At 39.5% G+C, this 23,048-nt stretch overlaps 1 protein-coding gene across 5 annotated transcripts in view; it reads right to left on the bottom strand.

Annotated features, from left to right (window-relative positions):
- The window catches only part of KCNAB3 (potassium voltage-gated channel subfamily A regulatory beta subunit 3), a 1,202,467-nt gene that overhangs the window by 742,556 nt on the left and 436,863 nt on the right, over window positions 1–23,048 (bottom strand). For all 5 annotated transcript variants that reach the window (XM_044077289.1, XM_044077288.1, XM_044077291.1 and 2 more), the window contains one exon: window positions 9,171–9,215. In XM_044077289.1, the coding sequence (XP_043933224.1) occupies window positions 9,171–9,215 (45 nt within the window). The remainder of the gene's footprint in view (window positions 1–9,170; window positions 9,216–23,048) is intronic.

The following is a 23,048-nucleotide window of genomic DNA, read 5'->3' as shown; positions in this document are numbered from 1 at the left end:
AATGTATTTTTTTGCATTTTTTCACAGCTATTATTTAAAGATGCCAATTTTCTTCCTATCATGTTTAATAACCGTTTAACTTTCATATCAATATAATATTACCAAAAATACTACAGTATAAACAAATTTCATCTTGTCTGACTTTCACATCAATATGGAATTACTGAAAAATATATCATAAACAAATTTTATGTTTGTATGCAGAGGCACAACTGTACACTTGAAGATCTTATTAAAATCCTACATAGCTATTCTGCCAAGAGGGATTCATTGTTTTATTTCTAGATTGCTTTTTATTACATGATTGAATATTTATTTTGTAGACTGAAAGTTTCTCCAATTTCTTCTCTGTCAAGAATGAAATTATTAATTTTTCCAGTAGTCAGAATCCTTGTCATATTTGTGTTAATGTTCAAGCCAATTTTGAGACTTTGTTTATGATCTTGATAAGCAGAGGTTTCAGATTGCATTCCCTTCCATCCAGTAATTCAGAATTGTCAGTGTAGTAAAGGCTGTTGATAATTCTTCCACCAATGTTTATATCTTTATTTTCTTCAAACAGTTATCTCATTTTCTAAGGATTACTCTGAATATAAAATGAACATGTATGGAGGAGTATACAGGTTTATCTATCCTTGTTCTGGTTGAGCTGTTGCTTCTTGGTATATTTACAATAAATTTAGAAAGTCTGTCACCAAAACCATAAAGCCATAATATATGAAATAACTGTTTATGAGAAGTTTTATTCAAAGTCTTGCTAACATCACAAGCAATATTAGTAGTATTAAATGCTTCATTAATAAGATCTTCTATTTCTGTAATTAACAATAATACAGCCACTGATATTCTTCACTTTGCCCAAATGTATACATAGTATTTTCAATTGACTCAGGCAAACATGTTTACTCCCTATATAACATTTTGCCAATAACATATTGTTTGAGATTACTAGAATGTATGGACTCCGTTTCTTCAAACAATTCCTATTGTCCTTTTTTCTCTATATACATCTAACTATACTTCCCAAAAACTGTTTATTTTGGGTTTTAATTACCTTCCACAGCTTTTCATCATATACTTTAATTAAATATTCTAATTGCAATTCTTCCAGTTTTGCATGAAAACTGATTAAGTCATCATTCCCAGGTGCAGGATTTACTATAACCACTTGCATTGCATATGTATAGTGCTCAAACTCCCAATAACTTGATCTCCTATAATTAGTTCCCATAACCCTACCAGAACCCAGCTCTAACCCTAAAACTCTCTTTCCACTCCTTATCTCTAAAACTCATCCCACTCTGTAAGCCTAAAACTCCAACCCAACTCCCTAAATCTAAATTCCCCGATCACTCCATAACCCCAAACCTGCCTTCCTACTCCTTAACTCTAAAATCTCCCTATCATTGATAATTCTAAACCCCTTTCCCACTCCCTAATCCTAACCCTTGCTCCTTCCCCCTCAACTGCCTGAACTCATATTTGAGTTTGAGCACATGCAGAGCTCCCTACCCTCAGTGGCTTGCCTGAAATCATGGTCAAGTTTGAGCACAAGCAGCTCTTCCTACCCTGAGCTGCTTGCACAAACTCATATTTGAGTCTGAGCACAAGCAACACTGCCTCACCTCAGCTGCTTGTCTAAATTCATATTTGAGTTTGAAGACAAGCAGCGCTCCCTATCCTCAGCTGTTTCCTGAACTCCTGTTTGAATTTGTGCATAAGCAGCAGCCTGCATGAGCTACAAGGTACTCGAGTCCCCGGCTTTCAGGCAGTGGTTTTCAATCTCTTGGGATGTGATCACCTGTAGTGAAACCCCAGTGCATCCCCAAAGTTTAATCATGTCATACTTCCTGTAAAGAAACCTACCCTAACTTAAGAAACAGCCTTCTTATACAAGTCCTACTCATAAACAGTCTTATCTGTGCCATGATAAATAGTATATGTCTTGTTATTAAACTTTTTACAAGCTTTCCCAAAACTAATCTCCCTTTTCCCACGTTAACAAGGCTCATTGATTTCTTAAACAAACCTTCATCCTATCCAAATTCATTTTGCAAATAAGTTGTTTTAAGTCACTTTAGCAGTCTTGTCTTTTAAATCTCTATTTATCATTCCACTACCCCTTTAATCTTCTTCATCTCTTCTCAAAGTATCATCGTCATTATATCTGAAATCCATAATTATTATTTCTTTAAATGCCCCCCACCCTGCCAATCTGGCCGAGATAAAATTTCCTCATTGTAATATGAAGTTATTCAAAATAACTACACTATTTATAAAAAAAAATGTATCCTCACATACTAGAAGAATCACCTGTATAAACATTCTTTTGCATCTCACAGAATGAGTAGTCAATATTAATGACCAGTGGTCAGAAAACTTTATATCCTTAATACACATACACATTCTATGTATGTCATATAAAGTAACAATAAAATAATCAATTGCAGTCAAAATATCAGCTCTTGTAAACATCATTGCACCTGAGAGAAGAATATAAGCTGAACGTCAGAGTTTGGGGATGTATGATTCCTTTAAAGATCTGTTAATAATGATGCTGATTGGGAGAGCTATACAGTCAGCAGCACATTTTAGGAAAGAGGAGGGAATATTGTCAGGAGCATTAGGTTTAAGTTTGCATAGAAGTTTTTTATAAAGTTAATGGAGACAGGTTTGAGGTCGAACATAAGGGAATGATTATTAGGGGAATCAGATGGGGAAGAGTGAGAGAGGTTGTTGTTGGGGAATGTCTTGGTTAGGTCTGATATTGTTTATATGAAAAATGAATTAAAATCTGAGCTGATTTCAAGGTCTGATTTACTAGGGTCAGGACAGGGGTTATTCTTGGAGCCAGGATTGAGAAGTGAATTTATTGATTTCTGGAATTGCTTAGAGTTTTTGTTGTTATTAGACTAGAGCCTTCTATACTAGGATTTTTTATCCTTGGTGATTAGCTGTTTTCCATGGTTACGAAGTTGTTTGTATTGAAGGAAGGTATTGGGCAGGTTATTGTTTTGTTAAAGCTTCCACAATTTTGTCTCTTTGGTGCATAATTTGTTTAATATGCTTGGATAGCCAAGGAGCTGTATTAGTTTTTATTCTTTTGTTTCTTAGTGGGGCTACAGAATTTAGGGTGTCTAGGAAGACAGACTTGAAGTAGTCTGTAGCACTGTCAAGTGGGAGGGTTTTTAGAATTTGCCAGAACATTTGTTTAAGCATATTGGAGAAGGTTGTGGGGTTAGTTACTAAGGCTGTGAGTAAGAATGTATTGGTGCTGGTGAGGAGAAGAGTTAGTTGCATGTTGAATGAAAGCTGGGAGGTGGTCACTAATGGAATCAGGAATTGTGCCAGAGTTGGTTATTTTATCTGGATCAGAGACTAGAATCCAGTCAATAGTAGATCCAGGGGGGTTAGTTTTGTTAGGTCGGGTGATAGGGTTTTTTTGAGTGAAGTTATAGAGGTTAATGGATATGGATGCAGAGGGACTATTGACCTTGTTCCAGTCAATATTTACATCACCTAGAATGTAGGTTTCATATTTAATTTTAGTAGATGCCCAGTGGAGGATAGCTTTGAGAACAGAGATGTTGTTACCAGGAGATATATATATATATATATATATATATACACATATACAGCAATAAAGCAGATGTTTTTATGTTTGTTCAGTTTTAGTAGTCCAGCTGTAAGTTCAGTGTTACTGAATTGAGGAACTGAAATTTGTAGGGGAATTAAGTTAAGTAGGTCAGAGTAGACTAAGGCAGTGCCGCCACCCTTTTTATTTAATTGGTCATTTCTAAGGATGTGAAATCCTGGGGGCAGCATCTCTGAATCGGACATATGGGGTTTAAGCCAAGTTTCAGAGATGGCTAGGATGTCTGGTTGGTTATGGCTTAGCCAAGCTTGAAATTGGTGGACTTTGTTGTTGAGTCTCTGGGCGTTAATTGTGAAGATTTATATAGAGTTTTAGGGGGTGGGAGGTACAGGGGGGAAAAGAGGTATTAATAATGGTATTGGGACTGGGGTTGGGGTGGATATCACCGGCTAAGACTAGGTTGTTGAAGGAGTTAATCTTGAGCCATTTGTATTTGAAAACTAAGAATTTAGGAAGATCTAAGATTAGTTTATGTGTCTGTTTTATAGCAAAGGTGGAGAAGATTTTAGTGTGGAACACGTGTAGAGGCTTAGGCTGGAAGAGGGAAGGGGAGATAGAGTGGAAGTGAGAGTAAGAGTAAGGGTAAAATTTGGTGTGTATGGATGTTATTTTTGTAGGCAGAATTGAGCAGGCATTGGAGGAGAATGAGGTGGTATAGCATAACGGAATTAGTGAAAGAAGGAGGCAGGGGGCCAGGTGGGTGTGGAGGATTATGGAAGGCATGTTTGTGCAAAGGGGAGAAAGAATACATGTAGTTGTGGAGCAGAGAAAAGGCTATACAGGAGTGAAGGTTTAGGAAGAGGAACAGATTTCCTTAGAATTGTAAGAAGGGGAGGGGACTGTAATTGATTAGGGAAGTGGATAGAGTGAATGTAAGTAAGTAGGCTGGCTGTAAGTGGGTGGAGTAAGGAGGAAAAGTATCTATTGGTTATTTAGGAAGGATGAGAGGGGGATGGGAAGAATAAATGTAGGAGTGGTGGGGGCAGGTGGGAATTGGGGCAGGGTAGGGGAGCGGAGTGAGCCTGCAGAGTGAACGGAGCGGGATACAAGTAAAGGAAGAAGGGTCTGAGAGAACAATCTGTGAGCTACTGATAGCTGGGTTGCTACCAGGAGGGAAAGGGTAAGTATAGAGCTGGAAATTCTGTGTTACTGATAGTAGGGGGAATAGCTGGGTGCAGTTATTAAGCAAATTGGTGGATAACTAGGGAATGTAAGAGCAGTCTTAAACAGCAGAGATATGTATTGCGAGATTCGAAGAGGGAGAGAAGATATAGGAGTGTGAGAAACAAGCCTAGCAGAGGGAGCAACCTGGACTGGGAAATAATGTTACAGCTGAGCTAGAGATAGGAGCTTTTATAGACATAGGGAAGGCTGTGTTAACAGTTGTAGGAGGCAGCAGAGGGACAGGAAGGTTTGTTTATTAAGGAGTGGAGGGGGTATGGCTGCTGGGTATCCTGGCTAGGTCACTTGTTTTAATACTTTATAATTAATGGTATTTAATAGTTAGTATATATGTTTAATATAACACACACAGAAGTTATGTTAGTAAAACTACAACTTTACTGCTAGGTTTGGGAAACACGTCCTTTCTTGCTTCCCTTGGTAGCAGGGTTTTTGACTTTAGGATGGCAAGTTTCTGTAGTTTTAAGGATGAGCAGCTAGTAATATTTGTGGGGGTTCTTATTCTCCAGGCAGGTAGATCCTTAATCGTAGAGCAGGACAGGAAAATGGGAAGCTGGATATGTTAAAGAGGGAGAGAGAAAAACAAAATATAGTGATGAGAAAACATTTTTGATAATTAGGGTAATAGTACATACATTTCAGTCAGAGAATAACACTAACAAAAACATATAATTCTCCGCCAAACATTACTGCCAAAAGTTCTTTCTCTGCTTGTGCGTAATACATCTCTATTTGAGTTAAAGTTCTTGATGCATAGGCTACTGGTATGCTTTCTTGAAGATATGCTGCACCAAGGTCGTACTTTAAAGTATTACAAGAAAGAGTTACAGGTTTGTGAACATCATAATATCTCAATGTGGGTGGACTGAATTTTCTTCTTCAAAATATCAAATGCTCTTTGGTGTTGTTACAACCAGAACCAGTTCACATTTTTGTGAGTTAACTCACATAATGGTGCAGAAAACTCACTCTCTGTGATGAGCTCTTCTAAATAGCTCACCATACCTAGAAAACGTTGTAAAGATGCGACATTCTCTGGAACTGGCATCTCAAGAATTGATGCTTGCTCAGGTGGATTGGGTTGTAAGCCAGAACTTGTAAACAATTGTCCCACACAGGTAACTTCTTTCAGTTTGAATTTACATTTCTGAAAATTCAGTTTAAGATTTACTTCATGTGCATGGTCTAGAACATTCCTGAGATTTCTATCATGTTCGTCTTCACCATTGCCTCCAACAAAACTGTAATCTACTGTAACAGCACATGGATAACCAGTAAATATCTGTTTCATGGCACATTGAAAATTTTCACTGAAAGAGTTGATTCCAAATCATATTTGTAAAAATCTATATCTACCAAATGGTGTACTGAATGTAGTTTACAATGAAGATTTGTGATTAAGCAAAATTTGCTGAAAAGAGCTTTTTGAATCTAAGATGGAGAAAACAGTGGAATTTTACTTGAGAGTGGCTACATCTTCTACTGTACACATCGGATGATGAGGATGCTTAAGTGCTTTCTTCAAGTCTCTTGGATCAATACATATTCCAATATCATCTGAACTTTTCTTATGAGCTACGAGCATGGAGGATACCCATTCAGTTGGTTCTTCTACTAGAGAAAGGACACTTAAATTCACCATTTTTATAGTTTTGTTTTTATTTTATTCTGCATTGCTACTGGAATCTTCCATGCTGGTCTAACAAATGGACTTACTTCATGATTTAACTTCATGGAATATGTGACTGGAAGTTTACCAAGCTCTTCTTTGAAAATATCAACATATTCACTAAAAATACACGGTGTAAAACTATCACTGTTATTCATACTTATATCTTTATTAATTGAAATCAGTCCCATTCTCATACTGTCTTTGAGGCCTAACAGTGACTGTACTTCTCTTTTGACTACGTAAAACTGCAAGCCATAGCTGTTTCCAGCAGAATGATATGAAAGAACTACTGCGCCAACAGTTTGAATCTCTTGGTTGGTTGGTTTTACGTGCAGTTTTTTGCTCAAAAGAGCTATCCTAGGTAACCCAAGCTGGTCAATTGGATGCTGGCCAGGCAGTAGCTTATTGATCCAGGGCTGCTGAGCTTTATGATGGACTCACCTAATGGATATGTTATAAATTTTAGTAAGGCATTTAGCTTTATTTTGTGTGGTATATAGGTTCAGAAAGTTTGTATTTATTTATTTGATATTTGTTTACCTGGAGAGTCTGACTGCGATAATATCCCATTTTCTGCAGAGGACTGGGGAGAAAAGTTCTACATTGGCATAAGATGGTTGCAGTTAAAGTTATTCTAATATAGAAGAATAACATATTAACTAGGTAAAAATTCAACTTCAGATCATACAGTGTGAACCTATACATATGCATTGAAATAAATGGATAGATATAATAAGTTTAAAAAAAATCAGTAGTTATAATAGTCACAAGCTGCAGTTCATAAATATGACATTAACTTCACCTTGAGATGAAGACAGTATTACTTGAATGACATTAAACACATTTTGGGATGGAGACAGTATGACAGTAAATGACATTAAACAAACTTTGGGATGGAAATGGTATGACAGTGAGTCGACCAAGAATGGTTTACAGAAGTGACTCATGGAATCATGTAGGGGCGAGTCTTTGGCCTGTTATTCTGTGAGATGTTTGTGTCTAATATCATAATATGAAATATATGCAAAACTAAATTATTCATGAATAATACTAAAACTGAAGGTAGAAGTTAGAATTGGGGGAGGAACAGCATACAAGCCTCAACAGATGGAGTGAGTGGGCTAACAAAATGGCAGATGAGCTTCAGTGATGCAAAGTGTAAAGTCTTACACCCACAGCCTATGAACCATAGAAATTAAACTCCGCTATTACTCCCACTGAGCAGAAGAAAGGTCTTTATGTTCTGAACAGAGTACAAGTGAACTGCTGGACTCAAAACACAGGAGGAGATAAAATACTGAAATGCATTCAGAGGTAAAGTGAGTCATGAAGAAAGGAGATATTAACATTTTACAATCTAGTGTTTAGGGCATATCTGGGATGCTGGTCACAGTTCTGGATCCTTTTTGTGAAAATTAGCAAGGGAATGAATGGAAAATCACAAGAAGGATCAGACAGGAGGGGATGGAGTGCAAAAAAACAGGGGATTTGTACACTGTTAAGGAGGGAAGGGATAAAATGAAAAGTGTGGTAGGGGTACATTAATCAGTTAGGAGGCAAGGAGAGTCTCCTGAAGAGAAATGCTTATGATGGGGGAAAGGACTCAACTGCTAGGCTTAGGGCAGTACTTTCATTGACAGCTGAAATATATTGCTAGAGGACTAGGCCTATAAATTCAGTGAAGCTTTCAAAGAAGCCATGGAACAGTGGAGAGGTCGAAGGGTTAGCCATCATAGCAGCATGATGCTACACAAAGCTAACTGCATTACACAGGCAGAGCAGTGGGCAGCTGAGTCTTCTTCTGCCAACATGAATGTGCAATGTAATGTGTCTATGAGACTATCACATGACAATGCTGTATAATGGATGAGTATCACATGAACATGCTGTACAAAATGAAATTACTACATAACTGTACTGCATAACATGAGACTACACAAGGCAGCTTTGCACAGTGTAAAAATATCAGAAGACAATGTTGTATAACTTCATTTTTTCACATAGCAACTCTGCACAATATGAGATTATCATGACACTGCTGCATAACATGAAATTATCACATGACAATACTGCTCACTATGAGATTGCTGTAAAACAATGGTATATAATATGAAATTATCACATGAAAATGCAAAAGTGTTTGAGAATATTGTATGACAATGCCATATAATGCGAGTATGCCTCACAACAATAGTTTACAACATGATATTATCACACAACAATGCTACACAATGTCAGATGATCCCATGATATTGCATAATGTGATGCCCTTAGATTATAATCCTGTATAATGTGAGATTGCTGTGTGACAATATCGCACAATGTGAGATTATAACATGACAATAAAAACAGATTAAGACTACTGCATAGTAATACTGTAGAATCTGAGATTAACACATGACAATGCTTCATAATGCAACTTGTCACATGGCAATCCTTCAGTGTGAGAATATCATATGGCAATGCTGAAGAAAGTAATTCTGTCACATGACAATGCTGTACAATGTCATATTACCAGATGGCAATGCTTCAGAACATGAAACTACCACATGACAATGTTGTAAAATGCCATATTACCAGGTGGCAATGCTGCAGAACATGGAACGGTCACATGACAACATTACAGAACACAAAAAACACATGTAACAATGCTGAACTTACCTCCACCCCCTTTTTTTGATGATGTTTCCCAATGTTACTTCTGCTCTAGAAAAAAAACAAAAAAAAAAACAATTAATCATTGCTTAGTAGTTGTCTAGATTTCTAATAATCACCTCATCAGCTCATACAGTACATATCCGCAGGGCAATAAAGCTCTGAATAACGTAAAACTATCAAAATAAACTGCTAGCATCATCCAGGGTCTAAAGTTCATTAAGCACAGTTCGAAACAAAACATAAAACATACTGCTTAGCCTTCAGTATTCTTCTTAGGAAAACCCTGTTCAGCAGTTCATTCTTACTAGCTACAGGTGAGAGGGATGATGGACCCTTTTTTCTTGGATCTGAACAATTTTCAGCTTCTCCTGCTCTTCTTACTTTCCTACAGGCAATGTGTTCTTTTCTTTTTTCCTTGGTTTTATCCCTTTCTTTATTTATTTTACTTATTAATTATTTTCTCTTCTCCTTCCTTTGGAAGACCTAAGTAAGGGTGGTGGCATGGCTTTCTCTTGAAACTCTCCTTTTTATGATGATTTTTTAATTTGTTTCACCTGTTCTTCCTAATTTCAATGTCTGTAATCAGGTTTTTTAGAAATTCCCAAAGACTATTCTATCTACAGTCCATTTTAGCAAATTTTTCTCAACCTATCAGAAGTAAGACTGCAGTAATATTATAGTGACTCTTAAAACTTGTTGTAATGTATTAAAAGATTTAGCATAGCACCCTGTGCCCCTTGACCTGGTGTTTGCACCACCACATCACTGCTACTAAGCAAACTCTATGACTGTTGTACCTTGAAGAAGCTGGGAATAGTCTGAGGTACATCAACCTCCAACTGGTTGTATATTCACAATGTTCTCACTTTAGTCCGTCTGTTCTGAGGAATACAGATTTTTTTTGTCTGTGTAAGTGTGTGTGTGTGTGTGTGTGTGTGTGTGTGTGTGTGTGTGTGTGTGTGTGTGTGTGTGTGTGTGTGTGTGTGTGTGTGTTGTGGAAAAGCCACTACTTTCAATAAAAATGAGGAATAAGGAACAAGTGACTCTTCCCCAAAATGACACAAAATGGAAACCTTTAACTGTGTAATTCAAATTAAGCCTGCAAGGCAGAAGCTCTTTGCTACAGAGATCACTGATTTTGCTACCCATTAAGCAAAGGTTTTAAATATCTTATCACACTTCTGCTTGTCACCATTCTAAAAGCAACTAATTTGAATAAAAGTGGAACATTTCAAATAATGCCTCTAGCCACAATTCCACAGGCAGCTGCCTTTTAACTTCCTCCTTTATCATTAAACGACTCATGCCAATAGGCATTCATCGTAGCCCACGTCCAGCCTTATCCAAACCTAAAGTTATTGCTAATTTCAGCATTACTTCTTGTCACATCAATTTTGGAAACATTCACTTCTCATCTTGTAATCTCAGCTAAGAATCTGGCCTCAAAGTCATTCATTATTTATTTATTGATTTACATTTGTTGACCGGAACTGCAGTAGTGGTGCTGCAGTAGCGTTGTCACCTCACAGTAAGACGTTGTCCTGTTCGATTCTCAGCTAAAGCGTCTTCTGTGTGAAGACATGCGTGAATGGGCATACCTTCGTTGAAGGTTGTGCGTCAGGGCTGGCAACTCTGTATGTAAAAAATAACTGCCAATCATTAGCAGACTGGAGTTCCACTGTGGCGACCCCTAACCGGGAAAAGCCGAAAGATACAACAACATTTGTTGACCGGGAATGTCCGACTGGACGCAGGTCTGTTTTCAGCTGAGGCCTGGGGAGAAAAGCTCCACAAATTAAAATATTACAGACATAGTTACAGATGAAGAATCCTAGCAATTAAAATATTACAAACATAGTTACAGATGAAGAACATAGTACATTCAGTAGATAACTAGCATCTGTTCTACCCACAAAGTCATAGCAGATATTAACAATTGTTACAATAAGAAGTTACTGCCATATAATAAGCAGATAGGCATGGACGTATCAGAGCTTGCTATAATCAAAGGTAGTTTGTGGGGGGGAAGAGAGGTAGAGGGTAGATGGAGTGGGGAGAAGTTAGAGGGGAGAGTTACAAGGGCATAGCCAGCATGTATTTAGGTGCGCTTTAAGTAAAGCTTTGAAGTGTGTGCATGATGGCAGAGAGGTTATTGTGGGGGGAGGGTGTTCCATAATTTGGCTATAGCACTGGAGAATACTGCTTTTCCAGCAGTGTTATTGGCTCTAGTAACCTGTAATTGATTTTTGTTACTGGATTGTAGTGATCTGGTGGTGAGATAGGGTTGGAGTAGTTACTGGAGGGATGGGACCTTTAGAGGATGGTTAACCAGTTTGTGGGCGAGTGTGAGTTGATACCATTGAAGGAGGTGAGGGAGTTCTAGACAGCTTAGTTCAGTAAGTGAGAAAGAGTGGTGACTGTGGTAGGATGCTCCGGTGGCAAATTTGGCGATTTTGTTGTAGCAGGTCTCGAGTTTATTTAGATCGCATTGCCTTAGGTTGGTATATATTGGAGAGGCATAAAGTAGTGTGGAGATAAGGTGCGAATTTGCAACTGAAATCCTAGCTGCTTTGGTGAGGAGTTGCTTATTTCTGTAAAAGGCTCCTAGTTTTTGGTGAACTTTGTTTGTGGTCATGGATATGTGAATGTCAAATTTGAGATTGTTGTCTATTTCAACTCCTAGCAATTTGGTGTGATCTGTTGGGTGGATAGTGGTATTGTATTTTGCTGTGATGTTAAAGCGAGAGTTGTTTTGAGTATGTCTGGTGGGTACGAAGATGAGGAGTTTAGTTTAGTTTTGTTTGGGTTGAGGAGTATTAACTGGGCATCGGATAGCCAAGTTTCAACAGAGAAAAAGGCATGCTGTGTGATATTTTGCAGTTCGGGTAGGGACTAGGCGGAGCAGATGATGGTTGAGTCATCTGCATATTGTATGAGTGTGCCATGTTTGGTGGCAGAGGCTAGATTATTGGTGAAAATAGGGAAGAGTAGGGGTCCAATGATGGATCCTTGGGGAACACCAACAGAGACAGGTAGTTGGGGAGATATGTCATTTTGCCATACAACAGATTGCTGGCAGTCAGACAGGTAACTTTGAAACCAGTTGGTGACTGATTGAGAAAAGGATAGGTTATCGAGTACAGAGAGGAGTTGTTTGTGCGGGACCATGTCAAATGATTTAGATAGGTCTAGGAAAGTAGCAGAGGAGAGATGGCCATTGTTTTTATGGTGAAGGACAGTGTTAGTAAAAGAGAGTAAGGCAGTAGTGGTGCTATGGTTTGGTCGGAAACCATGCTGAGTATTAGAAAGGAGGTTGTTAGTAAGGAGGTAGTCTGAGATTTGAGAGTGAATGCACCTCTCTAGTATTTTGGAGAGTGGAGATAGAATCGCTATGGGGCGGTAGCTGCTTAGATCTATGGAGGGGCCGCCTTTATGAAGGGGAATGATGTGTGATATTTTCCATAGTGTAGGGATGTAGCATTTTGACAGAGATTGGTTAATTAAGATGGATACTGGGTAGGCTAGAACGTCAGCTGCAATTTGTAGGAATTCACTTGGGAGGTTGTCTACTGCTAATTTTGTGGGTTTAAGTTTAGTTAAGAGTTTTCTTATGTTGGAGGTAGGAATGGGAGAAAATGAGAAGAGTGTGGGGAGATTACTGGGTGAAGGTGTAGGGGAGGGGGGTTGTGTTGTCTAGCTAGTGATAGTACAGTTTGTGTGAAGTGTGTGTTGAATGAGGTAGCAATATTTTCTGAGGAGTGAGGAATGTTAGGTGTAGGGGTATTGATTTTACCTGGGTGCAGGATGGAGTTTATAGAGGTCCAGAATTGTTTGGGGTTGTGTTTGGAGGAGTTGAGGGCAGACTGGTAGTATTGGATTTTGTCCTCCTTTATTAGCTTTTTGACTCTGTTGCGTAGTTCTAGGAATTTCTGTCTAGCTGAGCAGGTTTTGGTTTTGCGCCTGTGTTCCCAGGCTTTCATTCATGAAATGTGAAGCATCTGTAACAAGTCAGAGCAACGTCATCATCTTGTGGGCCTCCATTCCCCTTGTAACACTCACTGGTAATTTCAGGCTGAAACTGTAATGCCTGGCTTTAAAACTGCACAAACTATGATGACAAGAATGTAATGGAAGCAGCTATGTTTAACAAAAACAGCCTTTCTATATCCATAAACCAGTTTCATTTTTCTGCTCTCACTGGATGGAATGCTTTAATAGCAAGTTCATTTGCAGATAATGCAAAATACAACAGGGTGTCTCCAATAGTACATCACCCCCATAAATAGCAGATTTTTTAAGCCAGTACCTTTGACTGGATCTTCATCTAAATAAACTGAAATTATCATCTTAGGTGATACACATATTAATTAGGACTCCTCATATGGTTTGTTTACACATGACTATGTCAAGCTTCTTTGTCTAGGAGTGATAACACTTGTCAATGGAATGAAAACACTCAATGAAGGACAACATCTTAGAGTGGATGCCCAACATCTGCTCAGGTAGGTGTTGCAGATATGCTGTTAGACTCTCAGTGACATAACACTTCTCAGCAGGACTGATAACACTCAGTGAAAGCCAACATCCTAGAATGGATACCCAACTTCTGCCCAAATAGGTGCTGCAGATATGTTCATAGGGTCATAGGTTCATAGGTTCATACTAGGCTATCTGCCCAAGGGCATTTATAAGCCTAGCCCATAGTTATTTGGCTTTCGCCACCCCTTTAGTTTGAATAAAACTATGCCTATTATTTTGCTGTGCCTCTGTCAAGCAGTGACACTGAAGTAATCCCTGGGGTATATCTGCGATCCCCCATCCATTGGTCAAGATTCCTCTTGAACAAGGCCAGCGAGGTGCTCTGCCTCACATGTACCGGGATTTTGTTCCACAGCATAGGGAGTCTCTGGGTGATGAATCTGTCCCTCCAGCATGTTCTATTAATAACCGTGTCAAGGTTTAAGTCTCCCGCCCTTGTGGTTCTGAGGGATCTAGATTTTTGAGGTGAAGCATATTCATCAAATCAGGGTTTGACATGGCCTTATATGTCAGGCACAGGTCACCTCTGAGCAAGCGGTATGAGACTGAATAGAGCTGGAGTTCTTTCAGTCGGGCAGCATAAGACATATTTTGAGACCTTTTATCCTTTTGGTGAGGAACTTTTGGGGCCTTTCCAGCTGCTGCAGGTGTCTGGTCAGATACATTCGAATGGGGCATTGTACTCAATCATAGGTCTAATGAGTGATGAGTACAGGGCGATGACCTCCCTTGATCTAGATGTGAATCCCTTCATGATCAGGTGGGCAATGTAGAAGGTTTTCCTAACTACTTTAGCAACATGAGTGTCAAACGAAAGGCTACTGTCAACCTGGGTCCCCAGATCCCTGATGACTTCTTCTGTGCTCAGTGGATTGCCACCTATATGGTAGCTAGGGGTAACCTTGTTTTTCCCGAAGGGTATGACTATGCATTTCTTGGCATTTAACTTTAGGCCATGGCTCTGGCACCAGTTATCCGTTTCTGTGAGGCCCTTCTGAAGGATATCTGTGTCAGATGTGTTTTCGACTATGGCCCAGTTTGCAGTCATCTGCAAACTTTGTCAGCCATAACCCTCCTGTGTTTGCTTGTACTTCAGAAAAGTAGATGCCGAACAAGAGTGGACCCAGGACTGAGCCCTGTGGGACACCACTTGTGACAGGCTTTGAGTCTGACATGGCTCCAGCAACTCTGACCCTGTAGGTTCTGTCACTTAGCCAGTTTGCAACCCATCTTGTGATGTATGGGTTTACATTCAAGCTGATGAGTTTTTTGATGATACCTGAGTGGGGTATTGTGTCGAAGGCCTTTGCCAGGTCAAGGTAGGCTGTATGGACTGCCTTTCCCTCATCAATGGCCTTGGTGACTGTCTCGAAAAAGTCAACCAACTTTAAAAGGCATGATCTGCCTTTGACAAAGCCAAACTGGGTTGGATCCAAAGTCTGCAAGTTCCCTATGTCTTTATTTACGAGTTCCATTGTGATCCTCTCCATGGCTTTGCAGATAAGGCTTGTCAAGCTAATGGGACGGTAATTTCCAGGGTCGGTGGAGGCACCGCCCTTGTGAAGTGGGACCACAGTCGCCGTGCGCCACTCCTTGGGTACGTATCCTGAGGTGAGGCTAAGATTAAACAGCTGTCGTAACTGCGGGTTTATTTCCTCATTGAGTTCATGGAGCACACAGCCGGGGACACCGTCCGGTCCCATGGATGCTGTGTTTTTTGCTTTGGAGAGAGCAGTTCTCACCTGGGCGTTGGAGATGTTTGGGGGCTACAATCCTCTGGTATAGATATCTCTCCTTTTGGGGGAGGGGAGAAGTTTGCACTGAACCTGTCAGCCAGTATGTTGGCAATGTGTGTAGGTTCAGTAATCTTCACATCATTTTGAACTAATTCTGAGCATATCTGGGAGTTTCCTCCTAGGTTTCTAACATAGCTAAAGAAGGCCTTATGATTGTCTTTTGAATCCTTGGCGATTTTTCTCTCAAAATTTGCCTTGGATGATTTTATGAGAGCTCTTAGTTTTTACTAATAATGATCAAAGGTGTCTTACCTTTCAAGGATTTTGCTCTATCTTGTAGTAGCTTCCTCCTTTTGTTGTAGAGCTTGTTTATGGCTGGGGTCCACCAGACTGGACGCTTGCCTTTGGTACAAAGAGTCTTAGTTTTGTTTGGGATTGCCTGATCCATGCAGTCCTGTAGGTGCTGGTAGAAGGCATTTGTAAGTGATTCAGTGGTTTGAGTAATGTTTACCACTCGCTCAGGGCACTTAAGGGAGACAACAATAGTTAATAGAAGTGTGAAGTAAGCTTTTGAGAAGTTTTTTACTGTGGACTTTTTGTTTCAGGTGGGGGCGGATGAGGACCTCCAGCGAGATTAGTTTATGATCTGATCTCACCAGTGAGGGGTATACTTCCGGTGTTGAACATTGTGATCCCATGTTCGTGATGATGAGATCAAGTATGTTTTCTCCTCTTGTGGGGATGGTGACTAGTTGTTCCATGGCATTTGAGTTTATGAACTCCAGGAACCTTTGGGCTAGAGTGTTTGGGCTTGAGTAGTGTTCCCAGTCTATATTAGGGTAGTTGAAGTCACCTAGTATGATGGTGTTTGGAGATACATTTATCCCCTCCATTGTTTTCAGGAAGGCCATGTGAGGTTCCTGAGTTTGAGAGGGTGGCCTGTAACATGCTACAAATTGCAGAGCAGTCTTGCCTATGGTTAATTGCACCTGGCTGGTCTCCGATGCATCGTGCGTAGCCACCAACCTTGAGGTGTGGGTGTCCTTTATGAATATGGACACCCCTCCTTTCTTGGTGTTGTCCGGATTTTGGGGCCGGAACGCATGATATGAGGTGAAACCTGCTAGTGCTGGGGTGCTCTCAGGAGCCTTGAACCAGGTTTCTGTCACAGCACAGACATCGATGTTCTCCATACTGAGAAGGGCCTCGAGTGCGTGCATCTTGAGATTGAGACTTCTGGCATTGAGCAGCATTACCCTTAGTTTTTACTTTTTGTGTTCTAGGGTGGTAGGTTTAGAATTTGAGCCTTGCCTAAAAAGGCACTATGGGGTGGCAAGAGCCTTTGCCAATATCCGGAAGCCTAGGGGTGACAGGTGCAAGCCGTCCCTTGAAGCAGCGTGGCTTGTCCAGCATGTCATCCCAGGCAGACAGACATTGGATCCCCTTTGAATGACACCAGAATTTAAGCCAATTATTAAAGCTGATCATCTTATCACTGTATTGTGGCATCATTCTAGGTGAAGGTAGGATACTGCTCAAGGTCAGGGTCATACCTGCCTGGGCTACATAATCAGAGAGCTTCTCTATGTCTCTTTTCATGTAGTCCAAGGAGGTGCGTCTCAGGTCGTTGACACCAGCGTGGACAATGACTGAGTCGACTTGTACCTGCTGTTGAGAGACCTGAGTGCTTGTGTTATGTGGCGGATTCTAGCGCCCGACAGGCAGCTTACTGTGACCTTCTCCTTACTCAGTCTGGTGAGCGGACGTCAGTGTGTCTGACTATGGAGTCACCTATGACAAGTATGTTTGGTGTTGTATTTGGCCTTAAGGGCAGTGACTGCTTTGTACACTGATTTTGTTGTTTATGTGTTGTTTGTGTGGTGTATTGAGTTTGCAGTTGCTTAGGTGTCTGCTTTGGAGGCCTCTGCTGTTTAGGTAAATTTTACTCAGAGCCTCCGAGTATGTCTTAGTGTGTTTATGTGTTTGATTCAGTGGTGTGGTTGAGTTATGTGAGACTGGTATTGTGGTGTGTGTAGTTGCCTTCTCCTCCTGCCTGGTCTTGCCAGTCCTGAGTTGAGAGAGCTCAGCCTCTAGTCTGGCTAAATAGCTGCATCTCTCACAAGTGTTAGTGTTACATGGGAGGAGGAGATGGTTGTCCGTGTACATGAGGCAATTGTAACATTGTCTCAGAATTCCCAGATTCACCAAATGGGCAGGAGAGGACGCCAGCATCTGACCCTTCGACATGCTAGAAAGAATTATGAGTTGGTATGAGACAGAAAAGTAGTGGGCTTAGCAGGGAAGTGGGCACTCCTAGGGGGGTTTTGCTAGTGAGAGATTTGTATAATATAGGAGTGCTTGACCTGCAAAGAGAATGCTTATAAGACAAGGGATATGCTTATAAGACAAGTGCTGAGCTTTTTGAGAAGAAAAGCTATTTGGAACAAGTGCTGCACTTTGTAGTGTAGGTGTAAACTGTTTAGGTTCCTAACAGAGCAGTTCTAAGGGAAAAATTGAAGAACAGACTTTCTGGAGCCAGAAAGAGTTTAACCGGCGCTGCCCGATGCTGCTCTAGTGGCAACTCCGAGCTAAATCGCGCTAAAGCACGTTAAAGCGTGCTTGATAGCAGGGGCTGGAAAGAAGCAGGAATAGACCCAAAAGGGAAAATAAAACTACAGTTTCAAGTCAGTAACCACCTCTACGGGGGGCAGGGAAGCTGCTCAATGTTAGTCACTGCCACTGATGAACACAGAGACCCTCCTTCAGCCCAAGTAAAAATGGCCTCTCAGTGAGCATTGCTCCCTATCTGCTATAAACAATCACTTAGGCTTATTTTAGGTATAGCATAATCACCACACAACATACTTCACTCCTTGGATGAAGCTTGTAATTTCTTTCATGGCACGTTAATGCATTTTTAAGTCATTTTAGCCCCCATGCCTTCCTACCCTACTCATTTTGAGCTACTTCATTCTGTAGCATTAGGGGAAGTAACCCACCAGATGAATGATGGCAAGAGCTGTGCAGGGGACTTTCACACAGGCATTCATGATGCTGTTCTGTGTCCTCATGGGCATCTTGTGGCAATAACCCTACCCTATGGGTGAGGGACTGAGGTACCTGCATCACTGCAAGGGCCCACAATGTCTTCCTTCTGCAGCTGCATGCTCCTGTATCATCAATGTCATTGAGCAGCAGCTTAATGAGTGAAATGCCTGCGCCAATGACACACATTTTTATTTCTGTCCCTCCTCAGAAGGACTGTGGCAGCATGTATCCTGCTCTTCACATCCTATCCCCATCCCCGTAATGGGCACCCCATCCAGCACCACAGACACTAATCTAATTTGGATCACCTGGTCTATACTCCTGGCTTTATCCCTCTACACCACTGCAGCTGGCTTTGTAGCTCCTTTAGCACATGTCAGAGTCAAAAAGGCAGATGTCCCAAAGATGAATGCAGTCTGTCTTTAAAGCTATCATGGGACTTTGGGATACAATCTGATCTTAGTATTTACATAACTGACAGTCACTGATTTATACAAATGGCTACAAAAGCTAATCAAAAATCTCACCTGTAACTATAAAACAGTGTTCTTTTATATGAGCTAGAATATTCCTTGTTTTCCTAAAGACATCAAGAAAGATATTATTCACTTAACCCTACATTCTGATCACTATGTGAATCCCTATGTTCAGAGACTTAGTTGGTGTGCTAATTACTGTGAAAATGTAGTTCTCACTTCCACCATCCCAACCACGTGACTAATCCCTGGAACTCAGACGTTCCTGGGCCATCAAGCTGTCCAGCATCACAAATTTATTCAACTAACTGCTAAAGACTTATACAAGCCTGACAGTCCTTACACTATCTTTGGGAAAAGTGCCTTCCAACTGGAAAGAAGCAATTGCTATCAATCTTCCCAAAGACAGTCTATTCACTAAGTTGTCCAAATTAAAGGCCCATGCCTATATCCTCTTGACTAATTGCTTTCAGATTCCCAGCATAATTTTCCTGAAGGACATGTGAGTAGGCACTGCACTGTTCTCAGTCTTAATGTTCCTAGGAAGTGACCAGTGATGGTTACAGTGGTATAGCTTTGTGTTCCAGATTTACTATAAACCATTGCCATGACTAAGTAAGCCCTTCAGATTAACTATCACATATTGCTTGCACTTCTTCCATTATATCCTGGTTTAGGAGTTACTTCTGAGGTAGTCAAACATTTATTTATTTATTTATATTTGTTTTCCAGGAAAATGTAACTGGCTTACATTGCTCATTTTCAGCAGAGGCCCAGTAGAAAGTTAGTAGATGTACAACATAACAAATTTTAGGCAAACTCTAAAGAAAGGTCAGTGTACAAAAATAATGAAATTCATTATCATGGAATAAACAGGAATAAACATACAAAGATATTTTGTCAACTCCTAATCCTCCTAGGTTGACATACCGTAGTAATATGTGGTTCATTTTCTCTAATCACATAGGGAGGTACTGTGGCAATCTATGGTTCATTTTCTCTGATCACATGGGGAGGTACTGTGGTGATCTACTGTTCATTTTCTCTTATCATATGGGGAGGTAATGTAATCTGTGGTGAATTCAACATGCAGATGTCTTGATCCTGCTAATTAGGGACAGCACCAGTTCCATTTTCTAAAATGAGAGAGATGAAATAAAGTTTTCCCAAATAACAACACTGACTGGAGGACTCAGGCCACTGTTTTAACACAACCAAGTCTGAGATAAAGCTTTCCTGCAGTAAATGGCTCAGAATTTCCAAGTTAGTCAGTAAATGGCTCAGAATTTCCAAGTCAGTCACTTGGGAAACATATTTACATTTACACTTACTAGCTTTAGTGCTTATAAATCTAAGTACCTTACAAAATAAAATACAAGTGTGTATAACCACAAATTTCTAAACAAAATCCAACAATTTGTTAAAGACATAAGTAAAAAATTATAACAAATTTTGTACTTAAAATATTAAAAATCAGTAAAAATGAAACTTAAGTTTATGTAAATAATAAATAACACTACGCTTATTTCCAGTGAGGATTAAAAAAAAGAAGCACAACTATGAGGTTATTTAACTAATGTGCAAAGAGAAGGTTCAGATTCAGACAAAAGCTGGAAATGGAATTACAAAAATATGGTGCCTGATAGGCAAATAACTGCCTAACAGGCGTTTTATAAACTAGTACTAGAATTACTATCAACCCCTCAATAGATCGGATATGGGCATGATATGAAACAGAGCATCAGCAACTCCTGTAGATAAGTTGGTCTGTGATTATTTAGTGCTCTGTGAGACTACAATCTTAAAGATGGACCAAGACAGTGACCGTGAATAAAACCTCTTTATGGGAATGGTCCTTCCTCTGTCATCAAGGTAATAAAGAGTCAGAATATCATTCTGACCTTTAGACAGAACCTTTCCTCCTCTGATCCTCTTCAGGACTTTTTCACGTAACACAAGATCTAGATCAAATAAAGCTGACACTTTCTCAGACTTGCCTTGGGAGCTAGAGTTACTGTTTATTGTGGAGGAAGGATGGACAAGACTTTGCAGCTTATTTGGTAGCATTCACTCTAATATTGCAGTGTCAGTGGTGCAACTGGCATCACAGTCATCTTTGATGATGGAAGATCAGGGGGCTATGGGTTCTGATCTTATTGAAGAGGATTAGATTGCTGCTACTGCAGTGTATCAATAAAGGGTACTGCACTACTGAGTGCATCCTTCAGAGGAGATGTTAAACTGAGATTGGTGGTACCGCAGGTGGGTATAAAATATCCCATGGCATGTATAGGAGAGGAGGGGTCTTTAGTTATATACAAAATAACTCTTATTTACAAAATATTTACATATGTACAAATATATAAATATACAAATTTGTTTACACATATTCATAATTTCCTTCACAATGATGCTAAAATTTTACCCTGTTAGACTCCCACTCCTTTTTCCATAACCATCTGATTTTACTCAATATTGTTGCTAAAATTCATTTACCGTTAAACATAATTTCATTTATTATTTCATTCCATATAACCCATATAACATAAAATCACTTTTTATCTATTCTTTTAACATATTCTTTATTTCTATTCTTCAATAATCATATTTAATCATAGACAATGTTTATTTTATCCACTTCTTTTATATCTTCAAAAAACGTTCTTTACATAGTTCCATTTCAAAAACACATGTTCCATAATTTATTCTTCTTGACAATGTAAACATATTCTATCTCTTTTGGTTTTATATGGCATATTTCCTTTTACTGGCAATTTATCCATTACCAGTCTCCACAAAACTGATTACACCATTTGTTTTTTTTTATTTGTATAGCTTTAATTGTTTTACTGTTAGATTTTCCAATGGTTTTACATAGTAATGTTTTATCATTATATTCTTATACCATATTTTTCCATTTTTTTCTACATCATCAAGTTCTTATCTTCCACGGAAATATTTCTTCTTGGTAACAATTTATTTTTTCATTTATTCACTCTTTTTCTTTTACTCTTTATTACCATACCCCAAAATGTATCATACTTATATTTATACAGTTTTACTGCTAATCTTTTATATTTTTCATTTATCCACTTTAACACTTTGCACAAATTCAAGGAAGCAGAGTATACAACTGGGTTAATCAACCTTAAACATCCTCCTCCTTTTACAAAACTCTTCTTTTTACTGGATTTATCTAGAGCCCTATATAAATGAAAAAACACTGTAATAATTACTTTTCAAATATTGTTGGCAACATAAATACACTTGCTAAGTATGCTATTTTCCCATTAGTACTGAATTTATCGAATACGTCTTTTTTCTGAATGATAATTTATATCTAGAAAAGATGTTTGCTTTATTTCCTCTATCGTTTTTCCCACTGAATTCTACTTACACCTTTATTCCCAAATTTTATACCTAACACAGAAATTTTAGTTACTGTAAAATATATACCCCCTCTTTACTACATCACCTAAATCTTTAATTTTTTCTTTACGGGGAAGATGGCAGTGTCTTGTATGGCAGTGGCATCTCCGGCTCCCGATATGCACTTTCTGTTTTTTTTGTTGTACCTTGTGATTCTTTTTAAATTGTGAGTCTGTTTTTGCTGTTGAATGAGCAGATGTTGTGGCGATGGTAACTGTGGTGTCCTCAATGGAATTATTGCTTGTTTTTTGGTAACATAATGTAACACTGGAGTGGTGGAAGGCAATGATGAGCTGAACTGATGTGAAGTGCGGAAGCAGAATTTCGTTGGATCTGTGTTAAATGGATTGACCTGGAGATGTAGTAGATAGTGTTGGAGTGATGGAAACGATGATAGTGGTGGAGTGGATGGTGGTTTGTGAGGGTTAGAGGTGTCGGAAGGAAGGACTTGGATGTTGCTGCTGATGGTTTAGCCATCTGGGCCTGCAGGTGGAGGCAGTTGTGAAGAGTGTGGTTGGAAAGGGGGTTGGAAGGGAGAACTTAGGTTTGGTTGCTGAGGATGGTGTAACCATTTGGGCCTGCAGGTAGTGGTGATTGGAATGTGTGTGCTGATGACAGGATGGTCAGATGAAAGGACTGAGATGTAAATGTTG

This window comes from Protopterus annectens, chromosome 7.part0, assembly GCF_019279795.1.
Source record: "Protopterus annectens isolate FY-2018-M chromosome 7.part0, PAN1.0, whole genome shotgun sequence".
Taxonomy (NCBI): Eukaryota; Metazoa; Chordata; order Ceratodontiformes; family Protopteridae; genus Protopterus; species Protopterus annectens.
The sequence above is the reverse complement of the archived record's forward strand: the minus strand, read 5'-3'. Positions and strand labels throughout refer to the sequence as shown.